General features: G+C 47.2%; 1 protein-coding gene across 3 annotated transcripts in view; it reads right to left on the bottom strand.

Moving 5' to 3' along the window:
• Window positions 1-577: 577 nt before the first annotated feature.
• The window catches only part of LOC8031974 (protein lin-54 homolog), a 43,255-nt gene continuing 18,974 nt past the window's right edge, over window positions 578-24,858 (bottom strand). Inside the window, exons 7-14 of one of the 3 annotated variants that reach the window (XM_029992640.4) lie at window positions 22,639-22,836; window positions 21,606-21,856; window positions 19,065-19,133; window positions 18,090-18,235; window positions 16,638-16,732; window positions 11,415-11,608; window positions 8,868-9,043; window positions 578-810 (exon numbers count right to left, since the gene is read on the bottom strand). In XM_029992640.4, the coding sequence (XP_029848500.2) occupies window positions 722-810; window positions 8,868-9,043; window positions 11,415-11,608; window positions 16,638-16,732; window positions 18,090-18,235; window positions 19,065-19,133; window positions 21,606-21,856; window positions 22,639-22,836 (1,218 nt within the window). In that variant the 3' untranslated portion in view covers window positions 578-721. Of the gene's footprint in view, window positions 811-5,675; window positions 9,044-11,414; window positions 11,609-16,637; window positions 16,733-18,089; window positions 18,236-19,064; window positions 19,134-21,605; window positions 21,857-22,638; window positions 22,837-24,858 lie in introns of those variants that run through there. The other 2 variants (XM_029992641.4, XM_029992639.4) reach the window with 2 other exon arrangements.

Genomic DNA, 24,858 nt, shown 5'->3' with positions numbered 1-24,858 from the left:
ATGGACAGTCCAACATTTATCCGACTTTATTCTCGATAAACAGACAATATGTGCTGCAGGTACCGATACTTTCTTGCAGTTTTTATTTGTTACTGTTTCAACATTCTTTCCTTCTTTAATGATTTCACAAACAGGTTCCTGTGTCAACGAATCACTGAACACCAAGTTCTAAATGGAACAAACGACAACTTAAATTTCAACTTCGATTGCTACCTTTTTATTTAGGCATGACGAGGACTAGGTCAGAAAGCTAATGAAAACAGGCTCTTCCCCTTACCCTCTCTCATGGCAACAGAGTATGTGTGCTGAAGGAAAAACAAATACTAAGCATGAACAGATAGTTGATGTGACAATAAAATGTAGCAGAGCAGCTGCAACGGAGTTACGACGACACGGCATACATATTGTGTATAGCCAGTGACAGGTTAAGAGTCAGGTGAAACCTCCTCCCACCTCTTTCCACTTTAGCAGAGAGAACTCTGGAAAAGAGGTCGCCTCCTCTCCAGCGTTCGCTCTGCCAAAGGGGAGAGAGGAGGGAGAAAGTTCCACTTAACTCTTAACCTGTAACCGACTATAGTTTGTACACATTAAAATTCTGAGTATTGTTGCCCTGAATCCTAAAAGGAGTACCAAAAACAAAGCATTCATGAGGCAACGCGAAGACACAGGTAGGCTTAAAATGGAAAGGCATGGAAACCTATTTATTGAGTTTTATTTCTTTCTAGTGGCAGATAACCGATTTTAGCTTTGGACTGTGTAGATACTTTGAAGGGACATCGCAACGCTGACGAAAAGCTTGTTCTTGAGTTCCTACACATTGAAATTGAAAAGGTATGTAGGGGTAACATTTGTTGCAGACACATTGGATCAGAAATCCTTCCTTCCTGGTTGGCTTGAACCCCAAACAAAAGTTTGGCTAAGCGCATGAATACATGCCACCCGATTCAGATGCAGGATTACGCTTGTAATGTTTCAAAAGGGTTAGTTGCAGTCCTTCATAACCTTGCTTCTTTAAAGCATAAAAAATCTAGAGAAAAAAACAACAACATTCGGGTAGGATAAAGCAAGGTTCCACTCATATTATTGTATAGTAATTAAAAATCAAGTTTCACACGGCTGACAACAATTAGTGCAGAGCCTCTCATTCCTAGGGCAAGCACATGGCCTTTTGCAGAGCAGCAATGATACCAGTTATACTAGCCAGACAACTGCATGCCATTGCAGCAACATGTTTCACTATAAGCAGATAAAAAGAAAAAAGAAAAAAAAGATAAGAATGCGGCAAAAAGTTCTCGGAGCACATTAAAGCACAGGGGAAAGAGACAGAATTTCCAACACGTAGTGACCACCCAGGAGGGGAGAAAAGTAAAGGAGGAAGAGGCACGGGAATGTATTAGGCGGACAATCAAAGAGGCTTTCTCCCAGCTTGAGCAGAGGGGGACAGTGGATAGCACTGACAGCAGCAGTGTAGTGGAGGAGCAGAACTGTGTAACAATGGAGATGACCACAAGAAAATGGGATAAGGCAGAAAGTAAGGTCCCAGCGGGTACAGCGACAGGCCCAGACAACATACCCATGGAACTCATTAAGACACTAGGAAAAACAAGCAAATTGAAGTTACGGCATCAGATTAATCAAATAATTATGGGAGAAGAGGTGCCCAATGATTGGAAACTAAGTAAAATGAGACTAATATATAAAGGCAGAGGAAACAAAAACAACATTAAGTCATATCACCCAATAAAGGCAACTTCTGTTCTATACAGGTTAGCTATGCACATAGTAAAGCGGAGACTGGAGGAGTAAATATCGTAAGGGTGCAGGCGAGCTGGTGAACATTAACCATGTTAAATTAACCCGAGACTGGAGTAGAGAGGAAACATCAAAATGTAGAAGATAACCTGAGATGTCGGTTTGTCTATTATCTGTCTCTTCTAAGTTTTGATGTTTCCTCTCTACCCCAGTCTCAGGTTAATTCAACATGGTTAATGGAGGAGTGGGCAGAAGGCATGCAAGTACTGGGCGAGCTCCAAAACAAATTCCGAAGAGATAGAAGACTGGAAGATAACTCATTCGTCACCACACAATGAATAGAAATAGCAAAGAAGAACCAAACTCCTTTATGGTTAGCTTATTTGGACATCAAGGGAGTGTACGATAATGTGAGTCAGGAGAAAATCTGGGGTCACCTGAAGGAGCATAACTTAGATGCAAATTTTGTTAGGTTTCTTCAGCAGGTGTACACAGACAATAAGGTAGTTATAACATGGGAAGCTGAAACTACAGAACCCGCAGCAAAAAAAGAAAGACGGTTCAGGCAGGGCTGTCCGCTGCCGCCTCTACTCTTCATGATATATCTCAGTGATATACGGAAAAGAAATTAGAGCAGAGCAACTTAGGTTATGATGCAAGTCATATGGAAGGAGGGAGAAATGTAGTACAGGTAATACCAGGACTGATATATGCGGATGACATAGTACATATGGTAGGTAACCAGGACACGCTACAGGAACTAGCTGGAATATGTGGAGAGGAAGGGAACACTTTGGGCAAGAATTTTAGTAGTGACAAGTCTGAAGTAATGGTGTTTAACGACGAAAAGAGAGAACCCCTCAGGATACAAGACATTGTAATAGGCCATGTAGGAAAATATAAATATCTGGGAGTCTGGCTCAATGAGGGAAGGAAATATCTAGAGGAACACAAGGAGAATGTAATTAGAAATGGGGAAAGAAATTCATCATTTATGATGCTCAAGGCACTATGGAACTATAATTGATATGAAGTGGTCAGAGGTATAGACGCTTTACACACGCGCCAAATTACAGCCGCCATTGCAGACCTTCTCTATCTTTCCCAGATGCCGAGCCACTAAAGCGAGCGTTGACAAGCCTCCAGAAAAGCCAATGCTGTGGAGAAGGAGACAGTAGAAACTAAAATGGCAATAACCGGCCCCGCTATGGTAACGATGAAGTGAAGTAAATGTAACAAGAGGAAACAAGAACTGAAGGTCGGTTATGGCGACGCCCATGCACAGCTGCTGAAAAGCGTCTATGTGGAAAGGAGTGATGGTACCGGGACTGTCTTTTGGCAATGGGGTACTGTACATGAAATCAGAGGTTCAATCAGGATTAGAAATTTGACAAAGAAGCCTAGGCAGATTGGCACGAAAGACATCAAATAAAGGTGTGCAGGGGGACATGGGCTGGTCGTTTTTTGAGAGCAGGGAGGCAATTAATAAGTTGAAATTTGAGCAATGGATGACCAAATGGATGATACGCGGTGGACACAAAAGGTGTTCAAGTATTGATACATGAAAAGTGTAAACACAAAATGGGCAAACCAAACCTGAAAGCTTACATTTAAATACCTACACACTGGAGATGGCACTGAGCAGACTACTTCAGTTGAAAAGGGGTGAAAGAGCCAGAAAGAGATATATGGGAGGTAAGAATGCAGGAAAAATCATCTCTAACAATGTATCTGTTAGACAATTCACTGGGAAGTTCTTTACTTTTTAAGGCGAGAACGGGAGTTTTGAGGATGAGGAAGTACAGGGCTAAATTTCAGGAGACTGACACATTATGTACTGCCTGCCATGATGAGAGTGAGACACTAGAGAAGTGGCGTCACTAGGGTTAGCAGCACCCGGGGCGGTAGCCTGCCGCGACACCCCACCTCCCCGCTCTGCCGTGGCCTGCCACGATATCCCCCTCGAGCGCTGCAGCTGGGGCAGTCCGCCCCCCCCCTTGCGACGTTGCTACACTAGAGCACTTGGTTTCGAAGTACGGGACTTCGCCTTACCCTCCTTGAAGGGGTAACGGATTTGGCCAGGGCCCTAGGTTTTGCTGGCGAGTCATGACAATGGAAGGACGGAAGAGAAAAAGACGACAGTCAGAAAGAGGCGATTAGAAGATTGGTGGAAATTATCTAGGGAAAGTTGAGTGATGCACAACTAACTAGCACAGCTAGGGACAGGCGGGACAGAGGAAAATTGGGACTCCCTCCCTTGTGGCTCCGACCGAAAATCTCAACCCTGTCCCCCAGTGGGTCCGGTGTTGGGGTAGCACCAACAAGGTTTGACCAGCGGAAAATTGGCGACTCCCTTGCCGGGGGGAAGCGGCGGGGGGTGATGTTTTTAGTTTTTTTTTTTTGCCCGATCCCCCAAAGGTCATCCTGGCGATATCCCACACCTGGTGATAGTTAGGGGGAGAAAACTGGCTTAGAAGGGTGAGAGGAATCATATGGTTGTCTTTTTAGACATTGGCTAGGTGGTGCAAGCTACCGCCCATTACTAAGGGTATAGCCATTATATCCATCCATTCAGCCATCTATCAGCAGGAAAACATACCCGTCACTCATTAGTCTTCAAAACAGATCCTGGAACTTTTTAATACCCTCACCAATGACTCTGAGTTTTACATTTTTCAAGAAAACCTGGGTTTGGGCTAACTGGTCCATATTAATTCAAAGGTTTAAGAAGTTGGAACAAAACGAGGACAAAGACGATATGAAGACGATAGGATGGCACCTGTCCTGTTGTCTTTGTGCGTTCTTTGTCCTCGTTTTGTTTGCACTTTTTAAACCCTTTACTTACATTTTGATTTTGCACTTGCAGTTTCCACTGAGGATGTCTAATTTCACAATATAAGTGATGTCACATGTTCCTTCTGCATCTCAGCACAAGTTTGCTGAAGAAGTCAAATTATCAATAGCAGCTTCAAGTATTCATTTTTTTGTTCCTCGTGTATTCAACTTTCTTTCTGGCGAGGATCAATGTTTAATGAAATTCAAGAATTTCCAAAGTTTTCAAGGACCCTTGCAATTCATGCAAACTCAAGTTATAAATTTCAAGCCTACTTTATCAGGGGACCAGCTTTGTGTGAGAAAAGTCAGTAGTTACCACTGTCCTCCTCCCAAAGTGATGAAAAACGGTTCTCCACCAGCAAGTTCCTTAGTCATTTATTACAATACTCTCTCACACAAAGCAGTAACCTAAAAGAAAAAATATGAAACTATGCACGACTTCTCCAGTTCACTAGAGAAATTTCTCTTTAAACCGCTAGCTAACGAACACCGCATGACACTGTCAGTGCAAACACACTTCTTTCTGTTTTGCTACTCCAACATACTTCAGTATGCAGTCCAGTTGTTATTCTACAACATTTGACAAAAAAAAAAAAGATTGTTTGTTTATGCAATTAGCGTCGTGCTGTTCACTGTCCTACACTTTACTGCTCAACCTAGAAGTTTACTATTTGTGACCCAAAGATAAGTGGTGCATAGAAGTGGAACACTTGGAAAATATTTTCAAAGAACACTTTACTATAAACGGCCTTCCATGCAAAACTTGCAGCACTTAAGCACAACGCCGCACTTATAAACTTGCCTTTTTTTTATGAGGAAAAAAAGTATGTTAGTCCTGGGGCTTTAGACTCTTCAAACACGAAGTTGGAGCAGAAAGTTTGCAGAGTGCGGCGACTAAACTTCGGCGACAAAAGCGAAGCGTCACGGTCGCGAGAGTCCAATTGGCGCGCTTTGTAAAAGTTTGGCCCCAACTTTGTATTTGACGAGTTTATGGCCCCAGGTTGCACGTCCCGGTAATTGAAGCTGTTAGCGCTATTGAGCTATGTATGGAGCAAAGACCAAAGAAAACAAAGCTCCATCAAGAATTCTAGGAGGATGCAAATTTTCTTGTAATCTTTATTTTAGTAGATTGTACAGAGCAATAAATAAAGGGATGAATATACACAATTCTTCAAAATAAAACAGCTCATTTCTTTCAAGAAAAAATAATACAACAATTTCATCCACTAATTATACAAAATGCATTGATCTACGTACAAATGTGATGGCAATTCCAAATTACATTGCGAGAGGGAAGAGGAAACAAATATAAATCTTTACAGAGCAGGGCCTTCAGCCTTGAACGAGGATTTCAAGACAGCACGGTGCGGGTCTACAAAAATCGTTGTTCCGGTAAAATTAGAGGGATGATTCAAACTTCACTCATTACCCGATGAATATTGAAATTCAAAGATTTGTCGTGGCCAAAGGGCCTGTTTGGCCGTTTGAGAAGTCAAAATGACATCAGCCCAATATGTTTGCAGTACAGGCAGACCTATCCAAACGGCATCAACCCTCAAAATAATGCCATTTCAATTGCCATTGCAGGCGGGGAAACAATGTACAGCACAAAGCGCCCAAAGGCGACAGTGAAACAGAATTTGCAGGTGATGCTGGCAGCTGGATATTGAAAGAATATTAATGTTTATTGCAACTATGACACAAGAGTGAGAAAGGTAAGGCAATGGAAAGAGTTCATAAAAGCTAATGCATTCACCCATGGTGCCGTTCCCAACAAAACTTCTGGGAACAGGCGTAATGGGGGAGGGAACACCAAGTTCTAAATCAAAGGGACGGTGAAACAATATTCGAGCACTTCTTGAAAAGTTGCTGCTTCGAAAACTGCTCACGTCTAGACCTCCAAACTCGACTACTTTCCGGTTCTTTGGTCTAGGGTCTGCGAAATATGATTTTTCCATGAGCTAAAGCTTCTGTGGCAAATGACAAGAAATAAGTGAAATTTCGCAATGTCCCTCAACAGATGTTCTACCCTAAAGACGCTGCTGCCACCGAGATTTTACGGTAACAAAAAACCAATCTTATATAATAATCACAAAGTTTAACTTTGCATTATAAAAAGAACTATCGTTACAGAACATTACAGTACTAGTTGGCCGGGCAGCCAAGACTTAAAAGCTTGCAATTGTTTTGATGGCCAGGATAAAACCAATCGAGATAAGCACCGTGAATTCAGGATTTAATTTTCCCTTAGCCAATTCACCGTCAGGACAAATCCAGCTTCATTCCATTTGGGTCAGCATTTTTTTAACACAGTATAAGTTGTCAACGCTGGAAGATGGTATCACTGCACACTGTACTACAAGATCATGTCGGCCGTTTTCGGTGAAGCAAAGAAAGAATGTAGATCTGTAAGCAAGCTACACTAGTCCAAGGCATAAAGTTAAGTCAGCATATAAATACAACTTTATTTGACATGAAAAAAAAAATCTTTACCATTTCTTTAAGCAAGTTGAAACAAAGTCTGCAATTCAGGCCCAGCTTTGTATTTCCACTGCAAAACGTCCGGACAAAAGGTTAGGGTTTCCACAGGTGAAATGTTTGGGAAGTTTGAATGATGGATTCTTATTGGGTAGTCCAGTACAGATTCTTGACATCGCAGGTTTCCTCGACTAATGAAGCTTCAAGGTGAGTCATTATAAAAGTAACGACGTGCGAGAAGAAGTTCTCGAACTATAAATGATGTGACAAACAAAGCTGAATTCGCACCCTGGCATACACGAGCTAGAAAACAAAAAGATTGGAAACTAATGCACAAACGATTTCCCCCTTCCGCTGTCTGACAAACGAAAGTTAGGCATGATATGTTGTTCACCGCAAAACATAAAGAAGGCTTATTTTGTTTTGCACCACGCCGAGATTAGCCCTCTATTTATATTCTGCATCGCTGTACACATTGGCCTGAACCAGCGCGACCTCAGGTAGCACTTCGGACGACGCAACGTGAGCTTCCACGTCTGCCATCTCGTCTGGCCTGTTCAGCAAGCTCTACACAAATCGGAATCCAGCTCCACTCGTCCCAAAGAACGAGCTCGGATTGGCTATGGTTACGTCTTCGAGCACCCTCTCCGGGTGCGCGAGTCATGTCGACACAATTAATCTATAAAATCTTCCAATGCTCCAAATAACAGGAAAAAAAAAAAAAAAATGTGAGGAAAGAGAAATGATGCCCATGCAATGAAACGTCGCCAACTCTTCAAAGCTGCTCTACACGCGTCCTCAAGTACACAATGCTCGATTTGTGACTCGGCGTGTCGCAAACACCCCGAGCAAAGTATGGCGCAGTATATTACATATCTACACACACGCCGAGGACATGCTACATTTATTTACAAACTGTACAAGGTTTCCGAGGCTCTCTTAGAACAGACGCCCCATTTTATTACAAGCGCACGACGCGCTCCGTCGTGGAAGGGTGCTTCCTTTCGAAGCCGTTCACACGACGCAACATCAGCTCCAAGAGAGATGTGCCGCATAGACAAATACACTGGCAGCACACTAAAACAAGCGCAACATTAAAAAGCCCGTCAATCGATAAGAAAGTAAAAGTGAAGCCCCCAGTGGACGTCGACCCCTCGAGAACACAAGCAGAAACAAACCAGACGACAACGGGGGGCCGGAGAGAAGGCAGGGAGGAGCGAGCTCTGACTAGCAAAATAACTTAAACCGAGATGGCGGCGCTGCATCTTTACGGGGCCGATACTGCCACTAAGAAGACATTAAAAAAAGGCGTATGTACACGGCCCACCCGGTCAATCGAGGCGCCTTCTTGAACCTGTAAGAGGTTAAAACACAACGATCGTGAACTCTGGCAACATGAAACCGGCAGACGCGCCGTCCTCGCGGCCACACCACACAAGCCCAATTGCGAGTTAGTGGCACACGCTTTGGGTCACCAGAAGCGACGCATTCTCCCGTCCTCCCAATTCCGACGCACGCACAGGACTGCGAGGGGGCACCGCCAGGCAAAAGCTTGCTTCTCTCTTTTGTTTTTTCCTTCCCGGCGAACACGGAGTAGCGTAAGGACGACGGGTGAGGGTGGAGAGAGGGAACACACACACAAACACACAGAGAGAGAGACAGAGAGAGCTATAGATCGAGCATCCGTCTTGCAGTCTTGGTCCTGCGCACCGCGGAGCGGTCTTGCGGAAAGGAGGCGGCGGGAGGGGGTGGCGGTGGCGGCGTCTGCTCAGGCTCCCGGTCGGGGCAGTCGGGCGGCCTACCTTTGGTCTTGTTGGCGCTGTCGATGATGGTGAGCAGGCAGCGGCCAAACTCCTCCAGCACCGAGCGCTCCAGGTCGGGGAGGGCCAGCTTGAGACGGTCCCCTTCCTCCGCCCGGGCCAGCAGGCACTGGCAGGTCGCCTCCACAACCTCTTGCGTGATGAAGGCGAAGGGCAGCCTGCACAAGCCCGCACTTGAGTTCACGCTGCGTACTATGTAGCTCCGCCAGCCTCCCAACCTTTCACCAAAACTCGGCGACAGACAGTGCGGAATTGTGTCCGAAGACGTCAATAGTAACGGAAATGCTGTCTCGCTTTTTGCGTCATGATCTCGTGGCAATTCCTAACCATAGCTGGGTGGATCCCATTGGCTCCCCAAGGTGACGAAGCAATGTTCAAACTTGGTGCCCTTCACTCTGGAGTGACGTAGAGTTTTGAAGCACACTCCTCGCGCCCCAAAGTAAATCTGGATTGAAGTTCGTAGCATTTGTTGACACCGCAAGGTCGCAATGTGTTCAGAGAGCAGAAACTAGGAGCTTCGCACACATGTAACAAGAAGTAGTGTGAAAGTTTCAAGTTTTCTAAAATTCTTTGAAGCCTAGTTACCCTCCACCTCATTCATGTTGGCACATAACCCTACAATCAACTCATTCCCTTTTAGTTTATGTAATAGAGGTGTTTACCGTGTGCCTCTGTCATCGTGAAACTTCCACAATAAATGACAACTCGTGACTGCTTTACATAGCTAAAGCCAAAGTTTAAGTTAGTCATCATTGCTACTGCTGGGGGAAAAACTGCAGCCCGAGTTCATTGCCTCGGATGAGAGGGGGCAAAAAGTGAGAGAGTAACACCTGCAGTTGTGCTTTTACAACATGACAACATAAAAACAAAGACAATCTAAACCAGTGGTCTCAAACTCATTTGAGCCTGGGGGCCAGATATCCCACCCTGGAAAGGTCGAGGGCCAACGGAAGGCACGGGAGGGGGGGGAAGGGGGGGGAGAGAACTTGCAAACCTGTCAATGACATCTTTAGATTTGATTTGCTTATATGACTACTTTGGGCCCTGACCTGGTGTGATAACAAGAATTAAAATGATGCCGCCCCGCCGACGTGCTGGCATTTTTAAAAGAACAAGAGAGCAAGTATATGGTCGTTCCGGTTGCTCAATTCACTCAAAAATTAACCAAGCCCAACATCTCTCTAAAAAAACATCTGTTAATTTGACAGTTCTTGCTTTCCTGACGATTTTTATTGCAACACTCGAAGAAATACTTGTATTTTAATGGTGATATTTATTGAAGGCGAGAATCCCGAGCTCGTAACTTTATTTCTGCCAGTTGCTCCTGCTGATCGAGAGCACGCGCAACCGATATGCATCCTTCAACGAATAGCTCGTGCTTGCAGCCTAGTAGCGGAATTGTGGTACATTACGAAAAGCTGGGAAGCGAAAGATAAAGCGGAGCAAAGAGCAAATGAACACAGCTAAGTATAAACTATGTGAATATGCTAAAAGAGCAGAGCTACTTCCCGAGCGAAAATGAACCAGCGACATGAGATCACTATGGCGCATGCCTTTTTAAGCGCTCGAGACATGAGAACCGGGACTCGCAGCCGCAACTCGCTGGGACGTGGCCTGCGGGCCACGTCCCAGCGAGTTGCGGGCCGCATGCGGCCCGCGGGCTGCGTGTTTGAGATCCCTGATCTAAACCAAAGTGTGCAAATTTACGTGCCTTCAGACATGAAAACTGCAATAGTATATGTGCGAGTAGTTTGAAGGTACAAATAATTCCACATGCATATATTTTTATTGCTTACCACTACCAACTGACTTTAATAAAGCGCACACTGTGGTAAGGATTACTATCAGGTTCTTATGCCGAGGACTCTACGTTCCTGATTACACATAGACGAAGAATGCAGCAAAATAAATGTGTCGCATCCACTCTACCATACTTCCAATCTTGCAATGTGTTAGGTGGATGTAGAAGGGCCTAGACAAGGCACGAATTCCAAAACAAATGTAATTATAACATTGATGCGACGTGGTCGAGCAATCTCGGAGCAGCAAAAAACACTTTGGGTGGGAGCAATCTCTCCACTATCATCATCCGTTCCAACGCAAATTCAATGTTCAAAATCGCGTGTTGACCCATGTTGGGCTACGGGCTTAGTTTATACTTCATATACAACCGCGTAAAATGCAATGCCGGAACGTAACGCCGCAACACGACATTCTTTCGATAGAATTCGGCCGATAAAACCAACACCACCCGGAAGACGAGGTCCGCGCACGGCGTTAGTAGATGCCCGAACCGCCCCGAGTGGCAAACACGACAAGGTCCGACGGGAGGTGCCGCAAGGCGGCAGACGCGTCCGTCTTGGCATCGCCGGGTGTTAGTGTCATTGCAACACACCGCAAGACCTGCGTGGACCCACTAGCGATAACATTTGGGGAGAAAAGGTGCAGCCCTTGTTTCCCAGGTGGTACTGATGAAACACATTCCGCGTTAACAGACGACTACCAAACGAGAAGAGGAGAACGACGGACCTTTCGCCCGTGTCCGAGACGGCGGGGGGCCGCATGGGCAGGTCGCAGGCCGACATCTTGGTGCGGGCCGCCGCCTGCTGCTGCACCCGCACCTCCGCGGCGTCGGCCAGCTGCATGAGCGTCTTGCGCTCGGAGCTGTCCTCGAAGTTCTTGCAGCCGATGCACTTGCACATGCTGCTGCACAGGATCTTTGCCTGGGATGCCGGGCGGAAGGTAAGGGAAGGACCAGGCCGGCGCGAGGCAGCCGTCCCAGTAAGGCTTCGTTCGCATGCTCACGTTCGGTAGTGGCCAAGCGTGCCGCGCTTTTATGCGATCACTCACGACGAAAGCAGAGCTATATATTGGGTGTATCATCCGTATCCGTATCATCTTCTGTCTAGTTTATACGCAGGTCAGAAACGTTTCGGGGCTACTCAAAGGACGACGACAGTGTTCTCTCGTCACCAGCGGTCGCAGCAGCCGCAACACAGTTAATCACATAAACGCAAACGTGCACACCAATTTTAACAAGAGGTAAGCCGTGTTTTCTGCGCTATGTTGTAAACTATGGCGCGGTAACTAACGCTTTTAAGGCACTTTAGACAGCCCAGAAAAATCAGTTTCTCGACGTGTTGCATCATGATTTTTCACGAAGGTGCAAGCAGGAGGGGGAAGTTTATAGTAAAAAAGAAGTGAAAGCCATTTACAACTCCCTGTAACGCCGAATTAGAGCACAACTCTCGAGGAAGAGAAGGGAAGGCTACTGAGGGAAGGGAGGGGGGGGGGGGGGGGGGGATGTCACGTGACTCCCCCGCCCCTCTCATTGAGGTCACCGAAGGTATTCGAAGTCCTCCCGATGTCCTTGGGGGGGGGGGGGCTTGCAGTTACGCCGACGCCGCTCAAGCTGGAAACAAGCGCCTAAGAGCTGTGCTCTAAAAAAAACAAATAAACTTGCCTCGTTCAAAAATAAAGAAAAAGAACTGTTTTGGGCAATTTACGCTGCCACTTCGTGGACGATGCACGCAGGGTGAGAAGTGCTGCCAACGTACACCGCGTTAAGAGAAAGCCGACCAATTCAGGTTATAATAGCGGATGATCCCGCAAAAGAACCGGAATCGGCCAGCGCTCCCTCGACGCGGCATATGCCCTCTGTCGGCAGCACCTCTCCCTACGTCTGCATCGTCTGCAAGGTGGCGGCGTAAATTGCCCAGGACAGTTTCTTTTTTTTTTTTTCTTCTTTAGAACGAGGTAAGTTTTTATTCTTTGATTTTTTCACTGTGAACTTCTACCACCTGCTTGCAGCTTTGTAATAATCGCAGATCGATACGTGGAGAAATCCACTTTTGAGGGACGTCTGAAGTGCCTTAAAGGGATACTACAACGAAATTTTGGCGCTCATTTTTTGGTCTATATGTGTTCAAAAGAGCAGTATCACATGGAACATACCAATATCTTGTTAAAAAAGTCTCGAAAAGGAATTTTAAAACAAATTAAACGATTAGCAAAGAGCACCTGGTGGATGTCGCTAACGCCTCGTTTGTAATGCTCGTCTAGGAACCTTGACAGCTAGTGACGGAGGTTGTCTTGTGTCCGGCCACGACGAGAAAAGGGGGAAGGAGGAACTCCCCTCTTCTCGAGAATCCCTTTTGTGTGTCGCAGAAGTCGCCATTGTCCCCCTAGAAGATTATAGAAGATTAACCCGTCACTCAAAATTCGTACAAAAGCAGCCGCTTCGGCGGCTGGAACGACTAGGCCATCCTCTCGACGTCAGCCTCGCCATAGCTTTGCTCGTCTTGAGACGACCTACGTCACGACTGCGTTGGATGTCACGTGCTCTAAGCTGGGCCTTCTCCGAGCGCTTGCCAGAGTGGGCCGTTTATAACGAAAAATACAGCCACCAGGCGCTCAAAATACAAACGTGCGATTGTCATTTACGGATATTGTGGATCATATTCAACCTATTTTTGAACACGACGGGAATATTTCAAATTTCGTTGAAGTATCCCTTTAAAAGCATTAGTTTACATGCTCTAGGTCAGTGGTTATCAAGCATGGATGTGTCGGGGACCCCAAAGTGATGGGCGACCCCATGCCGCTAGGGGAAGGGGAAGGGAGGGGAGTTTAAAATAAAACAATTAAAGCTTGAATAGAGCATTCTGTACTGTTATAGGCACGAGAAGTGAGAAGCAACAAGTAAAAGGATGAATGGATGGATAAATGGTAACAGCTGTACCCTTTATAGTGGGCGATAGCTTGCGCCACCTAGCCAGGGTCAACAAAAAAACTGTCTCTATTTCAAGAAAAAAAAAAGGGGGGGGGGGGGGGGGGGGTTGAGGGAAGTGTTTTGCGGGCCCCAAAAAATGGCTTTGCAGACCCACTGTCTGTGGAACCCCATTTGAGAACCACTGCTGTAGGTCATGAAGGTAAATTAGTTGGTGGCTCTTTCAGCCCTATTTGTTGCCCTCCTTTGTCAAGTTGTAGAATATGACCAGCATAACACTGAGAAGTCAAACCTAGGTTGAACTTATAAAATAATAAATATCCAATCAAAATTATCTTATTTATACATGAAAAAAAAAAAAGGCTCCCGCTCAATGTACTGTAGCAGCTTTGAGAATTCAGTTCTAAAAAAAACCAGGAGCGAGGGCGTAATTTATTTTTTTTCCTCAGTGCCCGAGATGACGTGCGCATTTACTTACCGTAGACACCAGACTCTAATGTTCTATCACTTTTTTTTTTTTTATAAAAGCTATGCCTAAAAGCTGCCTGCACACTAAAATACTTATAAAAACCAGAAACTGGGGCATGTTAGGACCATTATTCTTAGGTATAACACCTGGGTATGTATTAGATCAGGGAGTGCATTTTTGAATGCAAAAGCATTAACTGTCTCATGAAGCGAAAAAACCAAATGGCTGTTTTACAATGCTTCAATCCCCTTGGCTAGCACGCGTCCACAGCCAACGGCACTTTTTACATCGCTGTGATCCCATTGGCTAGCCTGCGACGACCAAGCACCCATTTCGCCAAACACGCAGCACCGTGAGGTAGCCGGTCGTTGAAACTAACGCTGCGCGTCAGTTTCAACGACCGGCCACCTCATGGCGCTGCGTATCCATCAGCGCCAGTCAGCACGCCACAGCGAAAGTCAAAAGCCTCTCTTGTCTGTGTTCAATGTCCCGCTTTCCCTATCGTAAATTAGAAACCAACACGCTCAACCCCCTACAGCAAGATTGATGTACATGCTTTTGCATTCAAAACTCATAAGAAGTGCTTAGGTGTACCTCAATCTTTTTTTTCTCCATTTCCATCAGAAAAGCAATTTCTGAATCGTTTCAAGGTAATTACGCCGATGATTGTAGGATTCTGCTCGTACGCATGTGGCAAATGTTTCTAATTCCTTCTCGCGCGGCTCATTGGCAAGCGTTGACGCCGGTGGCCAGCCTCTAGAAAATGTCTCGCCAATAGCTCAAAAGATATTTACAGTTAATTCAGCGCAATGTGCCTTATACCCTATATCGCCATGCTCTGTTTCACCTTGCGATGGAACGCAAGCATGCCACGAGCCACCAAAGCCAATTCATAGCTCGGGGGGTGTCACACGTCCTTCCGGTTGGGTGCAGAGACTTGGGGAGTCCAAAGTCCCGAGACAAGCTACAGACTACGGATTGGCTCGTGTAGCTCGTAGCGTCCGTCGCGGTACATTGTAAGGTGAAACCGAGCAGTTTGACTCAGCGCTGCAAAGTCGTGGGCTAGAGAGAGGAAAGCCACTTTTGAACGAATTTCAAAGCTCCTCCTCTCCAATAGACCGATCTCGCAGCTAGTTTGAGTACGCCACCGCTGCCGACATGCATCGTGGGAGCTGGAGTCTTTCTGCACGCGCAACAGCCCTGCTGGAGGTCTGCGCGAGCAGATCAGGAGGCGGCACGAGCTGACTCGTGAACTGGCGTCTGCCTCCTACGAACTAGTTATGGCGGCGTCACGCATGCGTGGAACGCTTGGTGAGATCGGTCTATTGCTTAGGCTACGCTCTCGCCCCTGCACCTTTAACACTGTGCTCAACTAGCGAGACAGAGTATAGTCTCCTAATCCCGAATCAAAACATGTACCGTATTTACTCACATAATGAACGCACTCCCCACAACAGGTACCAATTTTTGAACTTTTTTTTTTTTTCCTCCCGTGTAATGAACGCACCTCCAAATTTTTGGTTCCGCAAGTCTCGTATTGCATCCAACTAAGCTAGCCACTAAGCCCACCAATAATAATTGGGGTTGTGTGGATATTTATACAGCGTGTAGTTGGTCACCCATTTCAAAGTTGCGACGAGTCACTCGCTGTAGATGACCAATTTATCCGGGGCAGTGCAACCGCTAGCCTGGGGTCTTGAACTTGCACCACGCAGTAGTGATACGTGACCGCACGCCGGTACGATACTCATCCAGATCGAAATGGGTAGGGATGAAGATTGAACCCAGGATCCCTGGGTTCTGCAGAGCGAGCTTTTGCTCCACATGACTCGAGATGGTGTGCACGAGCCCACTCGCCCACCGGTCCCCCTACGCTCACCAAGCCAATTTTCTTTTTCCGCCAAGCGGTCAGGCCAAGTCAAGCCAAGCCAAGCCTCTCTCCTATTGGCTGCAAGTGCGCAGTTGCGGAAGTGATCAACTATGAAACCGAATGGCGCGCACACTTGATGATGCTTGGGTCGAAGAACTGCCCAGCCCTGCACATTCTTCGCCTATCGGATGCATTGATGTTAACAAACATACTGTCGTCTGTGGTCCGCTTTCGGACAGTGACATCGTGAAAGGTGTTAGGCCTAAGGATGGTCGCGTTTCTCTCAGTACCGAGCGAGCTTCGTAAAGCGCTTCTCCTTCGGCACAAGGCACGCCGAAAGCGCCCTGAAAAGGTGTGCAATTTATAAAGCATGGTTACTGTGACGCGCCCCCAACTAGCCGCGGGTGCGCCCCCATCAGTGGAGACATGCCACAGCACCTTGGCGTGTCATATCGCACCCAATATGACATTTGAACAAAAAACGTTTTACCCCGCATAATAAATGCACCCCCCCAAACATATGCAAATTTTTCAGGGAGAAAAGTGTGTTCGTTAGGCGAGTAAATATGGTAACCATTCTAATAACTGCCTCATCTCATCTTGACGAACTTGGCAGTCCCTCAACAATGTCGGAGCGCTTTGGGAGCACGAAGGGCGTGGGTCGAAGGGCAAAGGGGTGGGCACCTCGTAACACTCGCAGTAGTTCTTCAGGCAGCCAGAGCGCTTGCAGTTGCAGCCCTTGGTGTGTCGACGTTCGTGGTCTCCTTCCTTGCCCTTGCCTGGGGGACAACGGGAGGAACATCCTTAAATAAAAGCATCCGAGATCGAGTCACGGCTTTCTTTGCGAGCCGTACTTTACACCGGCGGTTCTCAAACTGTGGTCAGGGGAGACCGCAAGGTTCCTAAACTAATGTAAAAGGAAAGGATCTACCGGCGTCCCGTGCATTTCGGTCACATCGAAACGGCAGAGTGTAGACGCGGATATCGGTGTTCCCGTCAGGCCCTTATTGCCGGCGACGCTCAAATATACGCGGAGGAGGCAACACATTGAACCCAAGATCTGTCCCTACTGTAAGCACCCGCACCTCAATAGCGTAACATTCATAAATTACGCGAAGGACACATTTTCGCATATTGCTGACCTAAAGAGGAGCCCATCCTCCAGTTTTACATCACTGTCTGTAAATTTCCAGCGGGCGCTTGCTCAGGATTTTACTGTAGTTGCTCTCTTGCTTTATTTTTCGCAAAAACACCGACGTCGAGCATTGTACAAAAATAAATGATGTTGACAAGCACTTGCAAAACTCATTACAGCGAAACGAACATACCAAACTTTTCGTCCGCTTTCTTTCTCCCCTTTTCGATCACTCTCTTTCTCGTTCTATCTTCCGGGGTCACCTATGTCAGTGCTTACGACTTCCCTATATTTGCTCCCGTTTCTAGCTCCCTGGTGGCGACATAGGCAGAGGGTCCGCACTGATTTGAGGATCGCTCCACCAGAGACAGGCAAGGCAATGAGAGGCGTCGAACTCGTCGGGCTGAACATCTTCGCAGCTGCGATAGAGCTCTCATGAGTCACACTGCAGTCTTGCTGGTTTGTAGTTGTCACTGCATTTTTACTAAGGCCTTCGTTTGAGAAAGCACTCAAATATGTGTTGCTGTTCTCTCTTTCCACAGCAAGACCACTTTGTCAGGGCCCATCCACAAAATGGCAGAGACAACAACCGGGATTCACGATCAGCCCAAACGACGACTTCCAACTTCGTCCAATTTACGGTGGCGCAAGTTTCTCTATGCCTGCAACACGTTGTCATATAAACATATTCAACGGGGGTCCACAAATCATCCTCAAGGTTGCTGGGGCCCCTTAGAGATTCCAAGTTTAAGAAACACCACTCTAAACAAACCGAGACTGGCCTTAAAGGCCAACGTACACTTCGCGCTTTCCACTTTTGCCCGCCACCTCCTTTCTTAAATCCTCTCCCTGTTTTACCTTGCCCCAACCTGGCTTCCCCTTGCAGCTTAGGAGAGGGGAGCGCTAAGAGGATTATCTTCCCTGCAGAAAACCAAGGTTGTACGTCAGCCTTTAAACAAACACGTCCAAATGCACCTCCACTTCAGGGCACTGAGACTTGCCTATCTTTGGTCGGAATGCGTTGGGGTTCCTCTCCAAGCACGCCGAGATAGCCTTCTGCCTCTCCTCTTCATGTTCCAGGTTGTTAAAGCAGTTGTTGCAGTTGCAGCTGTGGCAGAACTCGCCATTTGCAAAGCAGTCGCAGTACCTGAACAAGGGAAGGGAAATGAACCCCTTAAGAAGCAACAGCTGGGTAAAACCATCCCCGTTCTGATTAGCTCAGATTTAGAGCAGCCTTCCCGCAGAGAGCTCATCTCAGTTGCATTTTTCCCAGTCGCAGAATAAGTCCAGCTGCTAAACATTCTCAGACTTTAAAAAGTTTCTGGCTTCTATCTTGACAACGCGGGAACATGCCGAAAATCCTTGCTTGCAGACGTGCGCTTCCAAGGCCACCAAACGGTCGATGAAGGCTGACCACTCAATGCAGCTTTTGGTTGCATCAATCTCGGATAGAGTGCAAACATATGCCGACATAAGGTGCACAGTCTAACGCGGCTTTGCTCAAGCTCACATTCTTCTCTTTCTATTCCCTTCCAACATTCTTTGTCTCTGTTATGACATCTCTGCTGATCTCCTTACCTAGAACAATTGGAAGACAACTAGCTAAGAGAGCTCATTTCTCTTTTGCAATTTAAAAAGGGGAGGTTTCCTTTAACGTATCCCTGAGATGTCACTCGAATTGGATAAGAAAAACAACCAATCAACATAAAAAAAAAACTAAATTTCTAGCATTTAAAGAAAAAAAAAAAGCTGGTGCATACGAAAAATTTTTACAATACAAATTTTGCTTTATGAATCCAGTGGACGTATTGTGAACCTCCATTTGCATATTTTTTCTGGGCAGTACTTGCAAATCGGGTCCCAAAACAGCTTGTTTCTGCCCCGTCCAACAGTATGTGGGCGAAGGCCACAAAGCTCGAGTCTCGATTCTAAAGCAGACAACGGAAGTGGGAAGCGGCAGTGGCAGCAGCACTCACAACTTGAGGCACTGAGATTTGGTGCAGTTGCAGGGCTTCCGCGGCCTGGAGTTGTCCTCGCTAGACGTCCTGCAGAGAAGCGGAAAGGCAAGGGTCGTCTCTTGAGGTGCTTTAAAAGGGGCACTAAACTGTTTTCTGGTGTCGTCTAATTATGGCCATAACTCAATCTGCAGGCCCTAAGCATTCTAAAAAAAAAAGACCAGGGTTAAATTGAAACACTCTCGATTTTCCTATTTAATACAAGATCAAAGATAGCGACACGTCCATCTTTCTGCAATTCGGCGTTGTTCAGTCCCCTTTGCCACACGGGAAGCGATTGCTCGGGATTAACCGCCGTAAATCCCACAACACCCTCTGGTTTCTGCGCCGAATCGCAGAAAAAAGGACTCGTCGCAATCTCTGATCCCATTTTTAATAGAGAATTCGGACGCGTATCAATCTAATCTCGGGTTTTCTAGAATGTGTGGAGCCTACAAACTGAATTACGGCCGTAAATAGACAATTTCAGAAACCACCTAAGTGCCCTTTTAATGCGCATGTGTTTGATTCGTCGTCCCGCGAGGCGTCTGTGTTTCCATTTATCGTAGAAATAATGAAGCGTTTTAGTTGGCACGAGTTTGCACAGGGCTACAAAAGAACTCGGGCAAAACTAATACCTTTGGGGCAGTAATCTATGCCTTATTGTTGAAACTGTGCATGATGCGACACCACAAGGGCAGAGATCCGCCGAAGAAAAACCTTGTTTTAGGGCACCCGGTGCTGTGACGACGCATTAGGAAAGGAGCGCTAACTATACATTCCCCAGTCCTATTTGCCACTTTGTGGTACTCTACTTTGTGGTAGACTGGATACCGCGCAGGCCGATGCACAGGATCTGGCTGGGTTGGTAGGAATTTTACTTAAAAAAATTATAGTATCCGGCCATCGATGCAATCTTCAAATCGGTAACGTCCCAGACCGTTGCCACTCCCAAGTCCCGAAGAACAGCGCCCCCTTTGACAAACTAATAATTTCTCTCCAAGTTCGGGAAATCTGAAACAAAGAAAAATCCCAACGAGCAGGTTTTCAAGTTGCGTCCCCTTTGAACATGCGCCGCTGCACGTACGCTCGCACATAAATTTCAAGACAAATTATACAGTCGCCGACAGATTTTTCAAACACCAGTAATTCAGACTTACTAGAAATTTCGGACTTAAAGGAGGAATTGTGACCCACCCGACAGAAATAGTGCATATCCACGACTGATGTTTCGGACGGCTTGAAGTTTGAAAGCTAAATTTTTCGGAAAAAATCGTCGCGAGCGATCAGCTGGAAACACCAACGAGAAGCGGCCATTTTGGATTCTTCGTTGGCTTGGTTTGGCAGCACTACTTGAGTACTGCTAAGTCCTCTTGCTAGGTACCGCTGTACAGCATTTCTTTTTTCTTTAGCTGCACGTCATTTTCATCATTTTGCTTTGTTCATTTACCATTTTTCTTTGTTCATTTGCCATTGTAGTCGTGGACTTGCGCCTCTCATCTCGATCTCGTCTCGGTGAATCCTGTTTTCGGACTGCGCTGGCTTGTACGTCACTGTCCCATCTGTTCTTCTGCCGCCGCAATGTGTCGGTAAGCAGCGCAGAAAGTACTTGACCATAACGCTAGAAAAGACGGCAGCAATCCTCAAGCTAATGGAAAGTTACAATGCAATTAATGTAAAGGTGCACGCGAGTTGGACAAGAAGGATGAAAATAATCCTTGGAGAAGGGGAACAAGGGGGACAAAGGACAAACCAGGCGGTTTCTTTCGGTTGCGCACCATTCACATAGCTGTGTTCGGAGATTTGTGTTTGTCCTTTGTTCCCCTTGTTCCTCTTTTCCAGGGATAATTTTTGCAAACGGAGGCGTAACACCGAAACAAGGCACGCAGGCATAACCTGAAGCAAGGCACTATTTATGGCTTTCTTAAGCCCGCATACAAAAGTAATAAATTCAAATTTTTTTGATCTGCCAATTTTTCGGATTGCTCTATTATTTTAATATTTTTTTTGGTTCTTGCGAAGTACAAAAAATCGATCAGCGACTGTAATAGGGACATACCGGTGACGCTCGAGTGAGCCTCGAGGAGCCATTCAAAGGGCGCCGAAACTACGGCGCCTGCAGCGCCATCTTTGGCTGGTGCGTTTACCGCATCTCAAATGGTGGTCCCTCAATTTTCGCCTGGTGACGTCATGAAAGTGTCATGCGGTTGCCGGTTGCGATCCTGGTTGTGTCCCAGCAGCGGTTGTGCATGTGGCAGAAGCCCATTCCACAGCAGGTCGCTCTCCAGTGTGGCGGTCCACGGAAGCTACAGCAGCCGACGACGGCGACACTCCCGTTCGCTCGTGCTTTTTGCCGGAACTTTCACGACCAACCTCCAGGATCACGAGCTCCTACAGCGCGACACTCCGGCTTTTCCGACGTAATTTGTTGCCGCTTTGGGACAACCTTCAATGAACCGGCGGTACGGGGCGCTAATCGCACCACTTGCAGAAACTCTCCGGGCGCCGTACCGTAGCACATACCCGTTGACTTGTGCCTTGTGGACGTGCAGGGAGTCCGGCGGCTTCTGGTCGGGGCCGGCCTGGGCCGACACGCTGGCCGTGGTGGGGGCGGCGGCCGCGATGGGCACGAACCCGCCTTGGGACCCCACCGCGGAGGAACCCAGCAGGCCGGGAGAGGACTGCAACAGCACCCGCGAGGACCCCGGCCCCGCCCCGGCCGCCGACACACTCGACACCCCGCTCGTCATTCCCGACTGGGACGTCTGCTGGAACTGGGGGGCAGAGTGGTGGCGATCACCAACCCGCTGCTGCAAACTCTTTGGTGCGAAGATTCGCGGGAAAATAATGCGAGTGGCTAGATGCAGCGCCCCAGTTGAGATCCCCCGAAGCAAAGGGGTTAGCCCTAAATCCAAATCCAAATGGTGTGGAGTTTTGCGGCACGGAACTTCGCTTTGCCCGAAGAGTTGACGACCTTATAGACGCGTTTGCGCATTCGTACCGCGCTAGCGTTTGCCGCGTTGGTGGTATGAAAACATTTTACGGGGACCAATTGCCGTAACTGTGCTTGTGACATGCGGGTCTTCCGCTTTATGGTGGATGGCAGAATAATGTCAATCACTCAATTTAAGAAAAGGTGGACCATTCTTTTTTTTTTGGCACACCTCAAAACAAGATTAAAAAGACACGTTGGAAAAACCATGCACACATCCTCGAGAAAGAGGATAGACCAACAACGAAGGTCCTAAGACGATGCGTGGGTCGCCACGCAACAGTTGGCGTAGGCACAAACCAACTTGGAAAAGCACAGGCTTGCTTTTCCCTGTTTGCGAGTCGCAACAAATTCCATTAAACGTAGTGGAGAGATGCCACCCGCCAAATCTAGAGAAGCACTGCTGCTGCAATTTTGTCTGTCACGCCTCTTCGATACATTTTACGACGAAGCCCTAGCCCCTGAACGCGTTCCACGTAAATAAATACGACGGCCCCCGCCCGAGTCTGACGAACACGGCCGGGACGCGACCTCCCGACGGCGCCGCTCCCGAGGGTAGCTCACCTGCGCCACGTACTGGGCGGGCACCACCACGAAGGCATTCTGCACGGAGGTGCCCCCCGTGGAGAGGAGGGTGCCGGCAGGCAGGGTGCCCAGCTGGGCCGAGCTCAGGGAGGCTCCCGGCCGCACGGACCCCACCGAGGCCACCGTCGAGGCCGGGATCAGCACCCGCTGGGTCGAAGGGCCCGACCCGGAGGCGGCCTGCACGTTCGTGCAGGGCCCACACGGAGTGAGGTCCGTGTCGCGGCACGAGACGCTAGACACGCCGCTCAAGGACACATCCTGGCCGCGGCAGCGTAACTCGGCAAACGGCGAGAGCCACGACCTCGGGAGATGTTGTGAGCGTCGAAGAGAGGCTCGTGAAGACGCGCCGTCGGAGTGCGCGCCTCTTGCGAAGAGCTGTCGTGTGCTTTGCTCCGTCACTCCAACTCGCTCGCGGGATATGTGGCGCTCGCCCTTCGTCAAGCAATGCTCAACACCACCGCGAGAATTGAAATGAAAGAATGTTCGGCCCCTCAAAAAGTGTGACTACGGTAGACTCGCGATAATTTAAACTCTGATATTTTATACTCCGGTTAATTCAAATGAATTAAAAAGTTTTGGTTGTCCCGCTATGTGTTCAATGCATTTACAAGCTGCTTAATTTAAGCAGCGTTTTCACTTCTTACTATTTGTTCATGGGGGTGGGTTAACCCCATTGAGCACGCTTCTCACCGAGCACCTGTGAACTGCGGGAAAGCATTTCAGAAGTGCTATGAAGCTCGCAGTCATTGCTTTTCTGCAGTATGCGGGTACTCAGTGAGAAGTGCGCTCAATGGGACTAACCCACCACGCTTATGCAAGCCGAGCTGCCCTGACAATCTGCTTTCATTATTTGTGCTGTTTTTTTATTTTTTTGAGAGGGTTAAATTTGAGATTACAGAAAGAATATTTGCGCATAGTGAACAGATTTATAAATACCCTTGATTAGAATAGCTGAGCGTCTCTTTAGATATAATTTTATCTGTCATTTCCATGCCACCCGAACGTAGGCATTGGCCTTTTTGAGGCCACAGCTCATAGGTATGGTTATATTAAGACTAACCGAGCTCAGAAGTAAACAAGTTGAAGGTTAGGGACAACATTCACGAGTTCAGAATTTTCGTTTAAGCAAAGTACAACGGTAGAAAAAGGCTTGGCAAAACTAGTCAATATTTTACTAGAAAATATTTGGCTAAAACCACTATTTACTTCAAACTTCAGCAATGCTTTATGTTTGCGCCAGCTTATGAATACCGTATTTACACGATTCTAAGCACACCCCCCAGTTATCCACTCAGAAAGGTAAAACAAAAGTTTCCACGCGAATGTAAGCACCCCTTTTCTGAGCGCAATGCAAAATCCAAGCGCGGCGCACCGCTGTTCCTCAGTGGAAGAAGAGACCGCGATCGCCGAGCTGTTGCAGACGTTGATCGCTGGAAATAAGTTTCAACGTCACTGGAAAGATAGCAATGGCATGAACCGCGCGCTCGCAAGCCGTGCAAGTAGGCGAGCTTGCTTGTTCTTTCTCCTTTTGTTCGCGAGGGGCGTTGGCTGCGTGGGCACGGCATCAGGAAGCCATCTTTGTTTCGTTTCGGTGGCTTCTGACCAGTCTTTGATCAGTCTCGCCTCAGCGTAAGTGCTAAGAGAACTTCCTATATGTTCAAGTTCAAAAGAACAATGATACAGTTTGCGGAGGAGAATGGAACTCACAGTGCTGCCGAGAATTTCGGTGTGGACGGGTCCTGCGTGATTCGATCGAGAAAGAAGCCGGAGCCTATTTTGAAGAGTGCGTCGTGGTCAAGTCCTTTAAGAAAAGTGTTGTATAACAAACAGTCTTGACGATCTGAGGACGACCTCTTTTGGGACACGGAGAGCAACCAAAGGAGCAGCAGCTCGGACGGATGCACCGAGGACCCGTTGTCGAGTGAAAGTGATTGAGTGAAGCGTGCTGCATGGTGTGTTGTGAGCTGTGACGGCAAATAGAGTGACAATCTCACCCCTTGTAGTATCTTCCGTGTTTTATTTTACCTTTTATTTTAGTTAATAAAAGATATATTTCTTTGCTGAAAGTTTGTAACATTAAGTGTCCTTCGAAAAAAAAGGGATGCTCAGTATTGAGTAAATATGGTAGTTTTGTGTAGAGGAAAGTGTAAAAAATGTGCTTGGTATACGTAGCCATTCATATTGCAAATTGCTACTTTG

Source organism: Ixodes scapularis, unplaced genomic scaffold (assembly GCF_016920785.2).
Source record: "Ixodes scapularis isolate PalLabHiFi unplaced genomic scaffold, ASM1692078v2 PGA_scaffold3__209_contigs__length_174095766, whole genome shotgun sequence".
Classification (NCBI taxonomy): domain Eukaryota; kingdom Metazoa; phylum Arthropoda; class Arachnida; order Ixodida; family Ixodidae; genus Ixodes; species Ixodes scapularis.
This window is presented reverse-complemented; position numbering and strand designations above follow the sequence as displayed.